Genomic DNA, 19,469 nt, shown 5'->3' on the forward strand with positions numbered 1-19,469 from the left:
GATCAGATCTCGTCTCGGAGCGGCGAAACGAATGATCCAGACGCTCGACGCTAGATTGAATCAGGCAAAATGCGTTCCACGTGACCACACAATGATTTTAACCGCACACTCCTCCAGAAGTCACTTTTTGCACACGATCGCAACGAAGGTTGAGGAAGACAAGTCTTGTCGAGGTGAGTTCGCAGCCCATACATTACACTATGGCTTCATCGAAATGGAATCACTCAAATTTCATTTAAAATCCATTGTCCTCGACGTTGCAATGTAATCTCTCAGAAAGCGCGAGCAGAAATTGCAACCCGAGGATGATGGCTTTAAAAAGCTCAACGACCACGGTTCTGACGATATCACTCTCACAGGCCTTCATTCAAGATGCAGATCTTCGTCAAGACCCTTACGGGTAAGACTATCACCCTCGAGGTGGAGTCTTCGGACACCATTGACAATGTCAAGTCCAAGATCCAGGGTACGCAACCCCTCCGAGCACAATGACTCGAGAGACTCTTAATCTGACCTGGTAACAGACAAGGAGGGAATCCCCCCCGACCAGCAGCGTCTGATCTTCGCTGGCAAGCAGCTCGAGGACGGCCGTACCCTCTCTGACTACAACATCCAGAAGGAGTCGACCCTGCACCTCGTGCTCCGCCTGCGTGGTGGTGCCAAGAAGCGCAAGAAGAAGGTCTACACCACCCCCAAGAAGATCAAGCACAAGCGCAAGAAGACCAAGCTCGCTGTCCTCAAGTACTACAAGGTTGACGGCGATGGCAAGATCGAGCGTCTCCGCCGCGAGTGCCCCTCCCCCGAGGTATGTCAACTTACTTTCTGAAAAGCAACAGCTCGCAGCTAACGAATTTGTAGTGCGGTGCTGGTATCTTCATGGCTGCTATGCACAACCGTCAGTACTGCGGCAAGTGCCACCTCACCTACGTCTTTGACGAGTCCAAGTAAATGCTCGGCTCTTCTGAAACGGGTCGTTCCACTGTTCGTCCGTACCGGTAGTGTGTGGTGATCTACCGGGCAATGTCGGTATTGGTTGAAGTGGTGGAATGAGGTTGAGAGTAGTAGCAGTTCAAGAAAATAAAGATAAAAATCGGAAATCCTGCCATCCATTACTTTCTCACGTGCTTTGCAGTAGCGTAGTGCCAGGGACTACTCACTCATGCTATAGTGGTAGTCAATTTGGACGGAACATCGAGGCAATAGATCTATGAAGATATCAGTCGGTGCTAGGAACTGAAAGTTGATCGTTCATCATGTCATTAGATCACCCAGTGTGAATCTGTTAAAGATCGCTAAGATCTAGTTCTACTGGTCACAAGAAAGCTCGAGTAACGTCACATGACATCAAGTCGTCGGTTTGGCTTCAAGGGAAACCAGCACGCACGTTGTCGAATTGAGACTCGTGGTAGTCCAGATTATTCTGGCTCTGTTCGAGTGCGTTTACACCACCGACGCCCTCCACAAAAGTCCCAATCAGACTGCCGTCAGCCTTATTCGCCGCCTTTCCTCCCTTGTCACCACTGGCCTCCCACCACATGCCACCTCCCAAGCCCTGCCTTTTGATGAAGTCCACTTTCACCTCGGCAGCGGCGACGGTGTCGTACGAGACCATGCTGCGGGCGCCTGCATCGTAGGACCAAGAGGCACCTGCTTGCTGGTCAAAGGACTCCGTTGCTCCGGGTTGGGGAAGAGCTTTGTAATCCCAGACACCATGCTCCCAGCTTCCAGCTCCATTCCCGGAGTAGGGGGTGCCGGGCCCGTTGGTGCTCAAGAAGTCACGACCGTAAAGCGGCATTCCCAGAACGATCTTGGAAGGCGGGACTCCTCCGACTTGAGTGTAGAAATTGATGGCCTGGATCGTCGAAAATGGGGTGGAAGAGGGGTTGCCATTGGATGGGAAGAGGTTGGCCTGGTGGCCTGCAATGGAGTCCCAGCTTCCGGCATAATCGTATGCCATGAGATTGTAGAAGTCGAGAAAAGGTGTCATCTCCCGCAGCTTAAGCTTGGAGTAATTGTTGGGTCCTAGATCGAATGTCAATTAAACCCACGCCACCGGCTCGCCAGTGCCGAAAGATTCTGCGTGGAGCCAAGGACGAAGACTTACCGGCAGGGCAAGCTATCGTGAGAAGAAATCTGCGATTGGGGCCGGCTGCCTTGTCCAAGGCCTAGGGAGGTCAGTCCACTGACCGGACGACGGACACATGAAGAATCCAACTCACCTCTCTGCACTTCTGGAGCAACGACACATAAGCTTGAGCCTCAACATCGTCTGGACAGAACGTCAACAATCACTGGTCACCCATTGCACCTTTTGAAACTCACTCTGTGGATATTCCCAATCGATATCGATACCTGATCAATCAGCAACTACAGTAACCCAATGCACATGAAGGGAAAACTTACCATCGAAGCCATAATCAAGGACCAGCTTCGCAGCAGACTGGGCAAAAGTGTTGCGTCCAGCATCCGTGCTTGTTCCCTGGGTGAGGTTTGCAGACAAGGTCCAACCTCCGATGGAGAGAAGGACCTTGAGCTTGCGGTTTTGCTTCTTGAGGAGGAACAACTGTTTGATGCAGCCGTAAACGTTGGTTCCGGGTTCATTCCAGGAATCACCTGGGTAGTGTTTGTCGACATCCGCGAATGGATCTCTCATAAACCTTGTCGCCACGATTAGTCGAGCTGCCACAAGGAAGAGTATGCTTCGATGAATACTCACACTTCTCCCGAGTCGGGTCGGACATCAGCGAAGGCGTAGAGAACATGAGTCAATTTGTCCGCGGGAAGGTCGAAAACGTGGTAGTTGCGTTGATAAATTGCCTAGTTGGCTGTCAGCTAGGTCCTGTTGGGTTCGTCTGAAAGAAAACCAGGGGAACACTCACCCAATCGACAAAGTATGCGATAGACTTGTAACCGCCCTCCATGCTGACCTCACTAGAATTCTCAGTATCTGCCAGGATATTAGACTGAGTACGACAACCAGCGTCATTTCCATTGGGAACCGAAAGAGCGAGGGGAGCTGCAAGCCCAATGAAGGCTATGAGCCAAAGGAGACAGTAATTGAAAGGATTGGACGCCATTCTTCCACCAGTGGAAGGTAGGCTGATTTAAAGGAGTGAGAGAAGGTATTGCCAGCAGAGTAGATCTCTGTAGAAGCACAAAGGAGTGGACAAGTACAGATGCTATAAAAGAAGAGAAAGAGAAGAAGCTGGGAAGAAGAGGTATTTATAGACCATGGTGTTGCCAGATATCTCGCGAGTTAGGTTGCGAGAAAAGCAGTGAATGAGGGACACTTACTCGCGAGGTTGTGAATGAAAATCAGAGCTTTCAGTGTTTCGTGAATCGATAGGAGGAAAAGAGACTGCCACCAGCTCTAGTTTAATAACCTAGTGTGGAAAGTGAGTAAATAGTAGGATTCAGAGAGATGAAGAGATAAGAAAGAACAGTGATAGAAGACACTCTTTAAGTACTAATCCTACTCACCGTAAAATGGGCTCTAGACAGGTTTTAGGATAAGAATCTTGATTTTCCAGATACAATTCTTGCTGCCTGATAAACTGAATCTCTCTCCTTGAACTAGAATAGAGCATTGACTGAGATGTTGTCAAGTTTCCCGCCACAGAACTAGATCAGATTAAGGCCGAGAGAAATGGAATAGCCTCACAGATACCCCACTTGGGCTAGCTCTGTCGATCCGTCATGGGACAGGGAAATTGTGCAACACGAAGAGTGTCGGCTGGCCCTGCTGTCATCCAGTCCTAGTTCGTCTTCACATCTCGAGGGGCTTCTGATATGCACTTGAAACCAGAGGAAGCTCTATCATGGGAACATGAGTTGCACTTGGTGAACCACGGGACGATCCCGGATAGTGTCCGATCAACTTAATCTGGACATTCGAGCACCGAAAGAGCGGCTTCAGGATGCATCTACAGATGGAGTAGTCAAGGAGGAGGTGGATAGATGAAGCAAGACTCGAGATATAGATCACATGAGGAGGTCAACCTGTAGAGGGACAAAGAGCGACTGAGGTTCTACATGATCACAGTGATGAAGACTGTGAAACATTTGGAAAACCAATTGCAGAACCTCTTGTATGTCTGCTTCTTTTCATCTCACTTGAATCCGATTCATTGGTTACGAATAAATCCGACAATTTGAGACTTTTCCGACTGGACAGAAAAGAGAAAAAGGGCAATGCAACGTGGCCGAGGACAAGGTAAGTATCCCACATTCCACAATCCAATCTAGATAGATCATAGATTCCAGGGCACGACAGCAGACCTCGTGCGATCTGTCACACAACCTGCAGTATTTCTGCATCTACATGGATGAGATGAACCGTGGCAGTCCCCCTATCCTTGATTTCGCGGCAATTCTCAAACATCAATCATCAAACCTCAAAAAAGTAACCAGAGAGCGGACCACATTTGGACCTGACCTTACCAGCTGAACACTGCCCGAAACCCACAGAGTCAGCCCACTGATTGGTGTTGACTGACTCGACACTACTGCAGGACCCTTCGCACCGCCACATTATATCATCATCGTAGTCAATTTAAGGGTCGACTGGAAATAACATTGTTTCGAGCATTCTTTGTAAATTAGACAGCTACCGTAGTCTATGCACCTCAAAAAAAAATAGGGACCGAAAACCATTCAACTTGGGGGGCGGAAAGAGGATAGTGGGCTGCTGGGTTTCTGCCCCACTGTATCTCAGCTGGGATGTGTCTGACCCTTAGTTGACTCCACTCAATCCTGTGACATGGACATGGTGCTTTCTTGTGGCTAGTGCGACGTTGGAGTCTAGTCGTCCGGCGTCCGGCATCATGCTTAGAGTACCGAAGACACGTTGAGATACCTTGTACAATCAGAGACCTCCGGGTCTGCTGGGGTGGACACGACACCACGCGAATCAGTTGCAGCAATGAGACACTAGAAACGGTGACGTAGAAAAGGTCAAATTGCAACCATATCTAAACCCGAAATACACAGAAAATTGGCCACTCAAGGGATATCATCAGTTATAGTAACATATAGAAGAATGGAAAATAGAGAGAAACCAAAGAATGCCCGCAGGTTGCTTTTGTGTCTCTCCAAAGGATAAGCGACCGGCGCTTTTTAGTCAAGAGAAAATGTAGCATGCCACCTCCCGTATTAATTCTTCGGAGCAGAGGGGGAATTCGGAATGTCACCAGCGGTCAAACTATATCTTGAGACAAGGTCGCCTCGGGGTTTACGATCGTGACCGGATCAAGGCCAGAATCGCGCTCAGAGACGGGTCGTCATCCAGCCAGTGTCCTGCGCGTACATCCGCAGCCCGAAGATCAGCGACAACATGTGCATCGGTTATTTGTTGAAGTTCCTGGCAAGACTGCAGGTCAGCCTGTACTTTCTAGAGTGAATTTCTCTGCGAAGGCAGCCTACCAGGCGGAATGTGTCGTTCACAGCCTTCAGTTGGCTCGCATGTTGCGGTCCTGGTCTCTGACCCCGAAGGACATTTTGCCGATGTATCGCCCAGCGTCTGGCTGCCGCCGCCCGGAGGTAGATCTTATGCGCTTGGAAGCGCCGTGCGCTGGCGTCGAGAATGACCCTAACGGCATGACAGATAAGAATATGTCTCCTCAGCTCTTCGCTCGGCGGTGGAAGATATGTACCTCTGCAGTTCTGCCCGTTCCGTCTCCTCACTGCTCGCTTGAGTAGGTACTGCTCTTGCATTGTAGCTTGCCGAGATAAGAGTCTGTGCTGCAGCGATGCTCTCCCTCAGCACAACATAGCCTTCTTCATGAGCATCTTCTGGCGGTGCTTGCACATTCTGTTGGGGAATGTGTATGAGAAGCGTCCGGTAGTCGTTGATGATCTCGGCGACCCTCAAGGCTCGAGCTTGATTAACTATGATATGGATTACCCATTAGCATCTTGTAGGGCGCGGACTACCTCAAAGTGTCCATTGCCGGGTGTTGACACTGCTTACGTCCATCAGCCATTGCTACCGTGTGAGAAGCACTTTGAGAACACAAAGCAGAGAGGGGAGGAAGCAACGACAAGACTGCAAGAGAGAAGAGCAGAAAGGTAAAGACAAACAGACAAGAGAACGAACCCGTTCGTGCTCGAGATGGTTTCATCTACAAAGTCTGGCCCCGTGGTCAAGGGCGGGTTTTCCTTTTAAGCTTGATCCTCCATTGATCAATTGCTCGATATCCCAGCCCAGGACCGTATAGCTGGAGACGCAGGAAGGACAGAATCTCTACACAAAGACACGATCCTTAGCTGTGGCTGGCTGCACCAATGGCTGCAGGGAAGAGCAGTTTAGAATATCACAGCTCGTCAGCACAGCTGGGCGATGACCACAGCAGTGGATCTGGAGCAAGCAAAGGCTCCATGAATAGCCATGCATCCGAGCATCCACATAGACCTTTCCATTGTCGTATCCGGAAACCTGGAAAGAAGCTGGAACCTAAGCGCGAGATAAGGTAGGCTCCTGCTCGGAAAAAACGGATTTAGTATGCAGCAGAGCGTTGGACAAGGGTAAAAAGGGAAAGAAGTAAACAATTGATAGATTGGGATAGAGAACCACTCCGCAGAGTAATGGATATCGAATGGTCAATGGTTAGTGGCCAATTCATCCGTTTTCTCATGTGTCACAACCGAGTCAGCGGAATGCTGATCCACCATGGTGTCTCGCTGCTGGATCTCGGAATAACGTTAGGGTACAAAGGGCCATAGTGTACGGAGTACCTATGCATCTTAAGTAGGGTGGAGACGTTGGTTAGGGAGCTAGTGTTGTGGTTCGTCCGAAACTGGCATGACAAGTCATCGAGTCAGTCGCAATTCGAAAGTCAAGACAAGTGCAGAACACATTCCAGCTGGATGGCACAGGCAAATATCTCCGCCACATGCCGATCGGGAATATACTCTTCTACAACTTTACAAAAGTAAAAGCAGCTGTTAACAAGATGGTTGACGATGAGGATACAGTTTTGGCAGGCATAACAATGAGCGTCAAGCCACACCACACAGCTCAGCCACACGTCCGCCGCAGCGCGAAAAAAGCAACTGCAGCTGAAAGTGGAAAAGTGATAGGTGGTACCTCAGTGCCTGAGGCCCCCTGAGACCTGAACTCACGATCCACATGTGGCGAATTAAGCAGGAGTAACATCCCCTTTAACGAACTATAGATCGTAGTGGACAGTGACAAGGATGTCTGCGTAGGTTCATCCCTGACGCTGCTTTACATCAACTACACCTGGTTACTGTAACGCTTACCGAAGGAGTTCGGTACAGTCGAAACGCAGCTCCTGCATGCTGCAGTCCATAGCGCCCTCGATTCGAGCCTGTCATATAGCAAAGGACTTATATCACAGCCATTGTCCCCAGGCGTTGAAGTTGCCACCGATGTGGAGGACAGCGGACGATGATGTGACCTACCTTTCTAAATCAAGGACTCGCATGGAACAAGGCGCTCCAAGAATATCAGCAGTAGGGATGAATGAGACAGCGCACAGAGCATTCAAAGGAGTGGCATTGTTATGTCGTCTGCATCTAGCAACATGGATCCTCCTGTACCAAATCAATCCTTCTCGCTGATGGCCTGTAGCCGCTCGTCAATCTCGTCTTCCGTCAAGGCACGGAACGCAGAATCTGTTCCCTCCTTGCCGTCTGCTCGAGGACCACCAACGATACCAATCTCCAACTCGTGCTTCTTGAAGTCGACGCTCAACACGTTGCTCAAGGCCGTGATACCGAGCTCGACCACCTCCTCCCAGCTACCCTCAGCATAATCCTTGTTCTTCAGTTTCTTCTCCAAGTAATTGAGCGCCTCCTGCTGCTTGGGACCGGATGCAGTGGCCTTGTACCCGACATAGTATCCTGCGGGATCGCATTTGTAAAGTTGTGGGCCTTTCTCGTCGTCAACGGAAATCAGAGTCATGGCAACGCCTAGCGGACGCATGTAAGCCTGAAGGTATTGCTCTTGTTAGCCTGCGACTTGACAATCACTGAAGAAGCCACAAAAAGACCAACCCTTTGTGTGTAAACTTGGTTGATGTTGGCAAGTCTTTTTGCAAGGACGTCGCAAGGCATTTCGTAGCCATATTTGTACCGGAATTCAGCCGCCTCTCCGCGAGCACGGTCGACAGAAGCTCTGGCATCAGCAATAGAACCAGTCATGACACAACCGACGGAGGGAGAAAGCCGAAAAACGTGCGAAACGGACGACGGGTCAATCAGTTTATCCTTTAATGATTCGATTAGATTGCCGCAGTATCCCTGCCAAGTGAGGTGAAACGACCTACAGCGACTTTCTTCTGAGACAATACCACTGCGCAGTTCTTCCCTCTCACACCGATTGAGGTGATATTTGCGGCTGTAATGGCCTTGAAGGCATATTCTAATTTTCAACGATCAGCGTTGTTCAGCCGAGAGTTGATGGCGTTTGCGGCAATGCGCACGATGAGGGCCGGAACCGCGAACTGGAGAAAAACTGGCGCGCTCTCGAAAAATGTACATACCGACTTGGTACAGACGACCTTGGTCTGAGAAAATGGTGATGTGTCTATCATAGCCAGCGCTCCCTGTTCGGAAGAGAATGTCAGCTCTGATGAAGTCATGGAGGTCAACTCAGATGAAGAAGCCAAGGAGCTTACCAGACATGATTGCGGTGTGCGATATTATTCCTCAGGAAAAGAAAACAGAAAACAGTGAGATATATGACTCTAAAGAGGTAGAGATTGGGATTGAAAGGAAGAGGATTGGAGGATGAAGGACAGCGAATCTCCAACGTACGCGTGCTTGAAGGTGCCTGGCCGAAGCTCCAAGCTTGTGAGCCCGATTGAGTAAGCTCCGCTGTCACCGCCTTTACATATCCTACAGCAACAGGCTCACGTAGACCCGGTGCTCTGTTGATATATGCTTACGCTTACGTTTCGATTGACTGGATCCGATAAATATTTCACTCTTATAGGTTTCCTAGGCTTGAAATACCTTAAGCCTTAGATACACATTCTGAGAGATCACCACGTAACCTGCAAGAACTCCGTACAACCCCAGCCAAGTACCAGCTTTTGACTATACACAATTCACACGGCAATGCTATACATGAGATACTAGTGTCCCTCCATATTGTAAAGTTTTATACTGGGTAAAATGTGACGCTTGGTCTATATATGCTGATCGACCGAGCCGCGGAAGACATCCAGAGAATGAGGAGGGTCAGAGCCCTTGAACCTATCCTTTCAGTTGCTGTCACTGTCACTGTCACTCCTAGAGTCCGTCGACGAGTCGTTGGAACTTTCACTTGAGCTGGCTTCCTTCTTCCCTGTAGCTTTCTCTTTGTGGCTGCCGTTGTCATCACTATCGCTGCTCGAATCGGTCGATGAGCTTTCACTAGAGCTGTCTTTCTTCGGCTTTGCGGCCTTTTTGGGCTTCTTCTCGCTGTCGCTGTCACTAGAACTTTCGCTTTCACTGCTGCTCGAGATTTCCACGAAAGCGGTCCGGTTCTTCTTCTTCTTTCTAGCAGGCGGAGCCTGGGTGCTCGGGCCCCGCTTCGCTTTTGTTTTCTCGAGGTAGAACAACTTTCCGCTGACAGCAAACAGCACAAGCTCCGCTCGCTGCCGTCTCTGAAGCTTCGCCAGTCGTTCTCCGTCAAGCGAGTCAGGTATCTCAATCTCGTCAAAATCGTCCCCGCCTTGCGACAAGCGTGTTCTAAAAGCCTCCACGACCTTGTTGTAGCCTGTCATATCAGACTCGGTCTTGTCCTCCGTCTCCGTTGCTTGCTCTTTCACCAGATCCTCTTCCATTTCAGCTTTCACGACCTCCTCAGCAACCTGTTGTAGCCGTTGCTTGGCACCCTCGCTTTTCAATCCCTTCAGGTAAGAAAGAAGTGCGGCGTTGTATTTCGCAGGAACATGTTCCAAAGACATGATGTGTTTGAATAGATGCGTCTCGCGGTTCTTTTGGAATTTCCAAGCAGATCGGTGGTTGTGGTACAGATTGAGATAGGAAAGGACAGGAGACTCGTGAGACGTCGGTGTACTATCCGAAGCAGTCGTGACAGACTGATCCTTCTTCTTTTTCTTCTTCTCCTTCTTCTTCTTTTTCTTCTCGCCCTCGTCATCCGCGTCAACCTGTTCCTCCGTAGCAAGGGGAGCCTGAACCGCTTCAGCGTCCCCATTCTTAACTTCGGGACGGCTCTCACTCTCGCTCTCCTCACCGTCCCGCATCACCGTATCCGCCGAAAAAGACACCCTCTTCTTCTTGCGCCGCTGCTGAGACTCAGACTCCGGCTCGGCAACCGCTTTCTCCTCCCCGTCATTCTCGTCATCAAGCCGTCTCTTCTTGCTCTTCTTCTCTTTCTGCTTCTGCTTCTTCTCACCCATGTCGGTCGTCACTGCGGCGTCCTCAGTGCCCCGTCCATCGCTGGACTTGCCCTTTTTCTTCTTGTCCTTGGTTTTCTTGTCCTTCTTATCAACCTTCTCGGTCTCACCGTTTTCTACTGCAGGCGTATCGTTCGCGTGCTTGAGCTTGCGGCCTGCCTTTTTCGACGCCGACAAATGCGACGACTCCTCCGATTTCTCGCTCGACATGGAGAGCGTAAGCGGTATTCTCGGGGACGTCAGGTGGAATTGAAGAGTTGAGTATATTGTAAGCTTGTTAGAGATATTTCAAATGCAGTAAGAGTAAATTATTCGGATATTAGTCCTCGTTGAAAGGTATACCGATCTTGGTGAATTCATGAAGCTCTGGAGAATTTTCCACGTGAGTTGCGGAGTCTGCAACATAGCGTCCGCTTATCAGTATCGGGCCACCGATAAGCGATTGGCCTTGGAGAGAGATGTTTTGAGTATTCTGTACCAACAATATGAGTGATATTTACAGATTCGTTCAATAGGTCAACATAATGTTAAAGTTCTATATCGTTGGGAAACCGTATATTCATCTCGCGTTATCATGCAGGCCCATTTCCCGACTCCGACGAATGTCCGACTCCCAACATCTAAACCCATGTGCGCAAAAATGCTCGACGTGAAATCATGACCCAGTTCAACTTCCATTACCGCTATGCTCAGCTCCCGAGGTGTCCTTCCTTTCCCGTCTGGCTTCCTTTTGGGGCCCGGCCTCGCCGTTGGCTCCAGGTGCGGTAGATGCTGCAGCCTTTCGCCTTGCCCGCTCCTTGTCCTTGGTGCTGGTCGTTGCCGTCCTCCTTCTCCGGACTGGTTCATAGACATCGTTGAAGTTCATGACGACTCCAAGGAAGCGCATGTCGACATCAGGTTGGTAGGCTAGGTCGCCCAGTAGCACGTTCAGTCTGGAGCGGAACTCCGCAGAGAGCTCGCGCAGACGTGTGCGAAGTGACGCCAGCATGTGGTCGTCTGCAGAAAGCTCTTGGCCGGCGAGGGATGACGGGGTATCGAACCCATCGCCATCGACTCCGACAGTTGGAGTTTGGGCCAGCGATGGGGGGAATGACGACAATGAGTTCTTATGACCTTGTGGATGCCGGGAAGATAGGAGATCGCGCTCAGTAATGCCCCAGCGCCCCTGAGCAGTGCGCGTTTCTATCTTAGCACTAAGCTCTTGTCTTCGGGTAAACTCTGCGACGGAGAACGAATAAAGTCCATCAGCGGCATCCTTGTACGCCAGCATGACCTTCAATATTTGATGAAGCTGGGTCAAGAAGCCCTCTTCTTGTTTGTGACCGGATGCGGTGCGGGATGAGGATGTCGAGCCCAACAGACCCTTGTGCGTGATAGAGTTGAGATATTTGGTATGTGCTTCAATCAAATCGTCAAGCGTACACCCTGGCTTGGAGATGGCCGTCTGCAATTGATCCCAACTGGCCTCGATGACCTCAAAGAGGATGTAGTACTGCAGCTGGCAAACAAAATGAATCATTTCTGCGATGACACACCTTGCCCGTTTCCAGTCAGCTCCGACTTTGTCGCTGACGCTTCCTAAGACTCCGCGAGCGCCAGTCATACATCGCCGCCAAGTGCTGCCCAGGGCAAATTCGACACGCTTAACTCGCCACAGGAAATTGAACACCTTCAGATATTGAGTCGAGCCCCAGGGCGTGATAACAACGTCAACAGGCGCATCTATTTTGTATTCGAGAGTAAAGCAGTCCCATCCTATCTCACCGTGACTGAGTTCCAACATACGGGCATCCAAACGGCGGAGAACGTCGGGCGGGTCGTATTGCGCGTTGGAAGCACGAATGGCATGCTCCAGCTGCGCGGTGAGAGTATGCCTATATTGTGAATTGGCCGGCCGATCAAGGTTCGATGCCAAGGATTCCATGAGCAAGGCGATGAAGTCGCCCTGGCCCAGTAGCAGATACTTCTTGAGCGCATGCAAGTGGTCGAACAGCTTGAACTTTTCGTCCATGAGATAGATGAGTCGCGCCATAGTTGTTTTGTAGGCTTCATCGATCGATGCCTCGAGGCTAGCCGTATCACCATAGTGCAACTCTTTGGACGCTTCTTTAGAATATGCCTCGACCCATCCAGAGTCCCCGCATCCGTATCTGATGAAGTTCAGCGATTTGCCGATAAGAAAGACTTTCTTCGCAAAATCCTGCGTGATGATTGACGGCACCATCTCGTCATCCAGTTTATATTTGTCTTCCCAGACACTGGTCGCAAGGCGTCGTGGGTCCGTGTTCGGTCTGAATTCCGGTTCCACGACAAAAAACTCCTGGTACGGATCTGAAAGCTCACCATCATAGATCCACAGTCGCAGCATATCGTAAAACGGGCATGTAACGTGTGAGAGCAGCTTCTCCGCAAAGGTACTAACAAAAGGGTCTCCGTGAGACGTCGAGAACCCATGAATCAAGGATATCAATTGACCACCTTTTTTGTCTGGAGTGCCGTTAGCTCGATGGAAGACAAAAAGACACAGTCGAGGGGAAATCACACTTACTCCGAGCCTCCTCAACTATTAAACTCATCAACCGTAACGCCATTGTCGCGTCTCTTGTCCATACTACACAACGCTTCAACGTTACCAACCCTTGGGACGATTCCTTGGACTGATAGGGATCTCCGCTAGCGGCCAGCGCCCTTCGAATCTCCCCTTCCAAGGTGGCTACAAGACCCAGGTAGGAACGGAGCTCGTTTGAAAGAGCAGCCCGCAAGCTCTGGGTGAGCAAGCCGCCTCCAGAATCCTCCACATATTTCGACAGACCTTTATATAGCAGACACGGCTCAGCCAAGGTGTTCAGGAGAGACAAGACGGGTATGGGAAGAGTCGGTGGTAGTTTTAGAACAGAGGGTGACGAGAACTCCAGATTGGAAGACGACAATCCTTGCAAGTTGTAGGGTAAATCACGTAAAAGTCCGCTCTCATGAGGCCGCTTTTCGAAGTTATCTGAAAATGACTGGGTTTGAAACGATGCCTTCTGATTGTCCACAGGGCGGTTATCTCTAGGCGCAGCATCGTGTGCGCCAGGAGCCATTCGACCTCCTTTAACTCTGTCAGCCGTGACATGGCCGTGTTCCTGGTCGACATCCTTTTCCCTCTCCCACTCCTGCCGCCGCACGGAGGTCTTCCGCTCCATCTTCGCTGGAATCTGCGAAGCAGAGGAACTGACAGCCGGGCCATCCTCGTCCGAATCCCCCTCCAATCTTGGACCCAGACCATGTCTTACTCTCTGATGACCACTTTTCACCATCATATTCTGCAGATTCCCCGCATCCATAAGCGGACTCCGACTTCTCCCATTCTCATCGGCAAGCTCGACCTGGGAATCGGAGCCCGACAACCGGTACAGTAAGTACAGGATCGCCCATTTCTGCGACAGAACCGGCTGCGTCAGCAAGCGCGAATACAAGTTCGAAAACCGCACAGCTTTATCCGGGCTCGCATTCTCCCGGAGGAGCTTCCTCTTGATAAGGTCCGACGCGTTATTGATGTTTTCCCCTCCTGCTAAACTGCCTCTGCGACTGACGCCCAGGCCCGCGCCGTCAGCTGGCGAGGCATGGTCATTTCCGGAGCTGGTGTATGTGTCGATGATGCGCCATGCACGTTCGAGGTTCTCGTGGTGTCGGCGTTCTTCTGCTTCGGCAAGTAGCTCGTCTGCGTCTTCGGAGACCGTATCGCCGATCTCTGAGAGGGAAAGAGGTGGAGTTAGGGAATCGACAAGTTGAGAAAGGGCATCTTCGATGCGACGCGGGCGCGCGGGTTGACGCGAAGACATTGTCCGGGCCGCCGTTTGCGGATTTGCCTTTAAAATACCGCCTGTTCTCAATTTGCTGGCCTTTCTCGAGGACTTCTACCTTTCAATGTCGCGTCGCTCGAGTCAACCGTTATGTGACGCGGACGACGGAAAACGCAAAGGTGGGGAGTTTGTTGATCAGTTTGTCGACGTTCAAGGAGAGTTTCCGAAGTGCCGCAGTGCATCCTGGGAATTGAGTTGAGAAAGTTCTCCGATAGATTACCTCATCCACTTTGACTGACAGCTTCAATTCCCATAGCAAAAGGGTTCATGAAGGCCGGCATGTTTGTGTTTATCTTGATTGATCTGTATCAATTTGGGCACGCCAAGACCGGCAGAGGTCAGTAAGGTACGGAGTTCTTGGTTAGGTGCCGAATGCATTCATTGTAGGGAAAACGACTACCACTGAAGGGATAATCCGCGACACAATTTATGCTTCTCAAAGGATTATACACCGACGACGACGATCCAATTTACAAACTGAAAGCTATATGACCTGAATCGCGATTCATTCACAATGCCTAAGACACCATACGCGCAGGAAAGTCATCAAGACACCAGAACAAACCTGAGCCGCCAACGCCGCCCGATTAAAGCTGAGAGTAACAGCAGAAAACACCAGTGCCCCCATGAACATAGAAAAACAAGTAAAAATAATCCCTGGTGAAGAACGAAAAAAGGAAGGCCAGAGTACAGAGATACTACACTGCCCGAGCCTTGAGAGCCACAAATGCAACCCGAGGCTTGGAGTTGAGAAAAGAAGGATTCGAGATAAGAAGACAGACAGGAGAAAGGAACGAATCAAACCGCCAAAAAATCTTTTGCGCCCCAAACTGCACCTTCCGAGAGTGCAGTCAAAGTCCATCGCACCAGCTGGATCTCCCGTCCATTTTGAAGTTCGTACACATCATAAACACCGGCCCATGCCATAGGTCCGCGGGAAAGTCGCAACCGAGAAATCGAAATGTAAAAGCCCGCGTAGGGGCTAAAAAGCTGAAGCGAGAAACACCGTATCTCCGTCTAGACCCAATCGGCCTGTACACTGTCGAGCAGAGATCGAATTTTAGATGTCATAATCATGATCAGGCGTCAATTAAAGATCATGAAGGGGGCGAAATCACATTATCATCGTCGCATACCCTGAGTAGGGATAGGTGCACCAGGCTGCATACCCATGTTGTTTGCGATGTTGTACGGATGAGGGTCGAATCCTGTCGACATTCCATTCATCATGAGAGGACCTAGTCCCTGAGCTTGAGAAACGGGACAGTCCTTGTGAGCAAGCAACAGGGTCTTAAGGTTGACAATTTCCTCGCGAAGCTGCGTGACAGTGGCGGTGAGCGCGTCATTCTCCGTAGTGAATAACTCGACCTTCGCCTGAAGATTGGCAAGCCACTGTTTCTTGCGTTGACGACATTTCAGAGCCGCGACCCTAACCAGATTGTATTAGTATCAAATCAGTGTTGCCTGGGAAGTCCTGCAACAGTCACGAGCGTACCGGTTCCTCTCCAAGAAATTTCTCCTCTTCTCTTCGTCCGTCATCTTCTTCGTGTCGGTCTGAGATTTCTTCTTCGTGTCATCCTCATCCTCAGAGTCGCCAGCTTCGGAGGGAGGCTCGGCGCTGCCGGAGCTGATGCTCATCTTGGCCTTCTTGTTCGGACCCCTGGCGGGTGTATCGTCTGCTTTGCGTCTATTGTTGGCTGTATTTCCTGTTTTCGTGGCAGTATTTTTCTTCCCTTTCCCTTTGGCGGAAGGCTTTGCCAGTTCTGCCTGCATATCAGATGCATCACCGCTCATCTCTCTACTACTGGCTACGGAGCCATTGATATTTTGAGATCCACGCCTGTCTGCGTCACGCGATTGATTGTTACCCGGAATAGTATGTGGACCAGACGATTGGTTGGAGACGAATTGATTGGCCTGTCCGCCCTTGGCCAACATGAACAACCCGTTGGCTGCATCTGCTGCATCGTGATGCGTAAAAGGGTCCACGCTGGCAGGCTGACTGCTCTTGATATCCATGCTCACACTGTGGACTCCCTCGGAATCGGCTGTGGGGTTGGAAGTGGGACCACTCAAGCCGTTCTTTTTGGCAGCGTTCAATGCAGTACGATGGAATTCAATTGTGGAGGGAGTCGCACCGCCACTCTGTAATTGCTGCAGAATCGCCTGGGAGTTCGGACTGGGCGCAGGGAACATAGAACCCCCACCACCTGGAGTCAGACCGGTGCGAAGAGAAGATTCGTTGGGAGTCGGGAAACCTCGGCCAATGCTGTCGAAATAATCATTACCACCAGCTGGTCCAGCAAGCATGGCAGGACTCAACGGTCCAGAGCGCAAAGAATTGGACCAATTATAGCCACCGTTGGAACTGGTGCCAGGTAAAGCAGGTGATGTGAGCGATGCTACAGGGGGTAGTAACGACTTTCCTGGAGTTTCGCTCTGGGAACCACCCCCAAATGATTGTTCGAAAGGATTGGGCTCCAGAGAGAAGGGATTGTGAACCGAGTTGAAGTAATCTGGCGTATCTGTGGCAGTAGTTACAGCAGGTCGCGGGGGAGGCGCCAGCGAGGTTTGGGAGTCGACATCAGGCTTCTGGTCCTTAGTGTCGGAAGGCGCCTTGGAGTCTGAGAGGCGCAATTAGAACCCAGGTCAGTAGAAGTACAATAAGGTTAGAGTAACGATGATGCGACAACAAGGTGACTTGATCAAACGTGTGGTGGGTGTTTTCTTTGCATCGCGTGGTTGACAGGGTCGGAATCTGATAAGGAAAATCCCCTCCATCGATGACGCCAAGTGTGAGGTCATCCCGACGGTGGGAAACAGATCGCAGTATCTGGGGAAGAAGTGGCGTACTGCCAGACCAAAAAGAGTCAAGACTTCAGGAAGGAGGGGAAGACCAGAGGATAGACACAGAAGGTTTCGTGTTAAAGGTACCAAGATTCATATCCATAACACACAAAGAGCCGGATATACAACTCACCTCCAGCGTCCAACGCGTTCTTCTTTGAATCCATTGGCGATGAATTACGAGTGTTTGTACTATGCGGTAGATTTGCGGGCACAGATGAAGCGACAGCAGCAGACATCATAGACCCGGAGGAGGAAACAATATATTAGGCGAGTGCAGGGGAGCCGCGAGAGTGACCAAGGTAGAGTGGTAGTAATAGTAGGGGAAGGGAAAAAGACGGGAAACAAGCGAGTGGACGTGGTGGCGACACAGAACCAATTTGCGATGAACCAGTTAGAAAAGAAGATCAAATAGAATAGTAGAATAAGAGAAGAGTTCTTCAGAGTAAGAAAAAGATATGTTGATAATTCGCTTTGTCGTTGTTCTGGTCTCTGCTTCTTCTCTCGTCTTTTTCCCTGGTGCTGTACTATACGTACACCCAAGGCAAAAGCGCACGTACTTAGTGTGTGGTGACTTTTCGAGGTGTCAAGGGGAGAAGAAGAGTTGTGACGTAGTCCGGTTCAACAAGGAGTATTTTATTTTAGGGGGGGTGGAAGAAAAGAATGGAAGAAGAGGGGAGGCGGTCGAGGGTGGTGAGCTAAGCGTTTCGACTAGTCAGCATCCGATTAGTCTGCTATCAGGTAGATAGATGGTTCCCCGTCACGCCAGAAACATGCAACCTTGGATGAGTACAAAAGCCTGTGGTTGTCCTTCTAGGTTGCAACCTCGAATCAGTTTATGTTATCCCAGCAATCCCTCTTCGTCTCCTTCTTTCTGGTTATTGTTCTTTAAATTTCAATATTATTATTTCTTTCCTTGTTTCAATATGTGATCTCTCTGATTCTCCCTTTTCTATCTGCTACTTATGGAGAGATAAAAGAAACCAACAAAGTCGAAGGGGAAAAATTAAAAAAGAAAAAGAAAATACTAAAGAAAATTCCAAGACCAAAGGGAAACGAAAAAACAAGAAATCTAATGGTAGCAGCCAAAAATCATCGCCCTTACCTGTGGTGCTGTGGACTCCCCAGCAATATCTCTCGACCAATATGAATGACGAAATCCCGTCGGAGCCACACCAGACGCGGTGGTTGGATAACAGGGGAATTTATAAGCAAACTGCTTCTAATTTTCTTCTTCCTTTTTCCCCTGTTTGGTTGAGTAATATTATGGAGAACGGTTTAAAGGAATGCTTGCGTGCTATTCAGGGATAAAGATGATTCGAAAAGAGTAAAATCAAATGAGCCAGAACCAGCACACAAGAGCCCAGAAGCAGCATAGAAAGAAAATTACGGGGGCAGAAGAGGAGATGGGGCAGGGAAAACTTGGATGAGATCACGGTGACGACGACAGGAATTTTCCTTTGGGGTATGTCGGGCCAGCCGGGTGGCCACTGGGCGACAGATGGGCCCACATGGACTGGCAGCCTGCCACTCACGGGCCAGGTTCCCGGCCCCACCTGGATTTTTGCAACCCTGACTCTTCAAAGTACCTCTCTACATACAACATTTTAGTGTGTAGAACTGTAGATACTCCCATAGTCACCCTGGAAGTAACACCAATCCTGTAGGATTCGGATTCTGAGAGCTGAGTAGTGATGTCTATTAGACGAGGACACTAGAAGTATGCGCATGTCTCAGTCGAAAGATTTTTTGTACGGAGTAGGGCTTCATTCAATGCGATTCCATTGAAAAGATGATCCAGAGATAGCTTGAAGATTACTGTAATAACGTACCTCTACCATTTGATACTGTAGAAAATGTGTGGTCATCTCATCTTGCTTCATATAGTCACTACCTACACGATAGCACTAGTGCTAGTGCATATGGGGTCGTCTTAATTGAGAAGTTAGTCCGTGTGCCTGTTGGAGAGACGAATCCGAGTGGCAACTGGCGACCCGGCGGATTCGTCTCCATTGTCCAACCAGAAAATCATTTATTAAACATCACGTGACTAAAACCCACACTGCCCTGCGAGCGGCCTCGGTCATTGCGTCATTGCTGAGATCCAATCAGCAGCGCAGAGGAATAGAGGATGAGAGTCGAGACCCAATTAGGTATTGAAGGATTCTTCCGCCCAAGTCTCTGTTGGCACACCTTGTCAAGGTGCTGCTCATAAGGTAGATTACTTGCATCCATTATGTCAGGCTTGGCCAGCCCTTGCAATGGCGCAGGATGCTTCCACGGAGCCAATGCATTGAATCTAATCTGCCAGGTCCCCTGGCATGATTCATGTTGTGATTAGCCTGATTCTCACTCCAGACAAGGTAGTTAAGTCCACGAATCCTGTTGTGGCATCACAAACTTGATGCGA

General features: G+C 49.9%; 6 protein-coding genes across 6 annotated transcripts; all 6 read right to left on the bottom strand.

Annotated features, from left to right (window-relative positions):
- Positions 1–1,363: 1,363 nt before the first annotated feature.
- Positions 1,364–3,077, bottom strand: Aspvir_005595 (glycoside hydrolase family 18 protein; the record flags this gene model as incomplete). The annotated part of the gene is made up of 7 exons (XM_043268808.1): positions 1,364–2,022; positions 2,105–2,165; positions 2,220–2,269; positions 2,323–2,352; positions 2,404–2,657; positions 2,717–2,817; positions 2,880–3,077. The coding sequence occupies 7 exons, from the start codon at positions 3,075–3,077 to the stop codon at positions 1,364–1,366; spliced, it is 1,353 nt and encodes a 450-aa protein (XP_043124743.1).
- A 2,153-nt stretch (positions 3,078–5,230) lies between these two features.
- On the bottom strand, positions 5,231–5,981 carry Aspvir_005596 (uncharacterized protein; the record flags this gene model as incomplete). Its single annotated transcript, XM_043268809.1, has 4 exons — positions 5,231–5,359; positions 5,422–5,587; positions 5,652–5,886; positions 5,969–5,981. 4 exons carry the CDS (start codon positions 5,979–5,981, stop codon positions 5,231–5,233), a joined length of 543 nt encoding a protein of 180 aa, XP_043124744.1.
- A 1,583-nt stretch (positions 5,982–7,564) lies between these two features.
- prs2 (proteasome core particle subunit alpha 1) lies at positions 7,565–8,646 on the bottom strand (the record flags this gene model as incomplete). The annotated part of the gene is made up of 5 exons (XM_043268810.1): positions 7,565–7,951; positions 8,017–8,229; positions 8,289–8,383; positions 8,505–8,567; positions 8,640–8,646. The coding sequence occupies 5 exons, from the start codon at positions 8,644–8,646 to the stop codon at positions 7,565–7,567; spliced, it is 765 nt and encodes a 254-aa protein (XP_043124745.1).
- Positions 8,647–9,227: 581 nt separating this feature from the next.
- Aspvir_005598 (WKF domain-containing protein) lies at positions 9,228–10,577 on the bottom strand (the record flags this gene model as incomplete). The annotated part of the gene is made up of 1 exon (XM_043268811.1): positions 9,228–10,577. The coding sequence occupies one exon, from the start codon at positions 10,575–10,577 to the stop codon at positions 9,228–9,230; it is 1,350 nt and encodes a 449-aa protein (XP_043124746.1).
- A 457-nt stretch (positions 10,578–11,034) lies between these two features.
- Positions 11,035–14,191, bottom strand: Aspvir_005599 (tubulin gamma complex associated family protein; the record flags this gene model as incomplete). Its single annotated transcript, XM_043268812.1, has 2 exons — positions 11,035–12,854; positions 12,916–14,191. The coding sequence occupies 2 exons, from the start codon at positions 14,189–14,191 to the stop codon at positions 11,035–11,037; spliced, it is 3,096 nt and encodes a 1,031-aa protein (XP_043124747.1).
- A 1,143-nt stretch (positions 14,192–15,334) lies between these two features.
- On the bottom strand, positions 15,335–17,301 carry atfA (bZIP transcription factor atfA; the record flags this gene model as incomplete). Its single annotated transcript, XM_043268813.1, has 3 exons — positions 15,335–15,641; positions 15,708–16,836; positions 17,193–17,301. The coding sequence occupies 3 exons, from the start codon at positions 17,299–17,301 to the stop codon at positions 15,335–15,337; spliced, it is 1,545 nt and encodes a 514-aa protein (XP_043124748.1).
- Positions 17,302–19,469: the final 2,168 nt, after the last annotated feature.

This window comes from Aspergillus viridinutans (assembly GCF_018404265.1).
Source record: "Aspergillus viridinutans IFM 47045 DNA, scaffold_3, whole genome shotgun sequence".
In the NCBI taxonomy this organism is placed as follows: domain Eukaryota; kingdom Fungi; phylum Ascomycota; class Eurotiomycetes; order Eurotiales; family Aspergillaceae; genus Aspergillus; species Aspergillus viridinutans.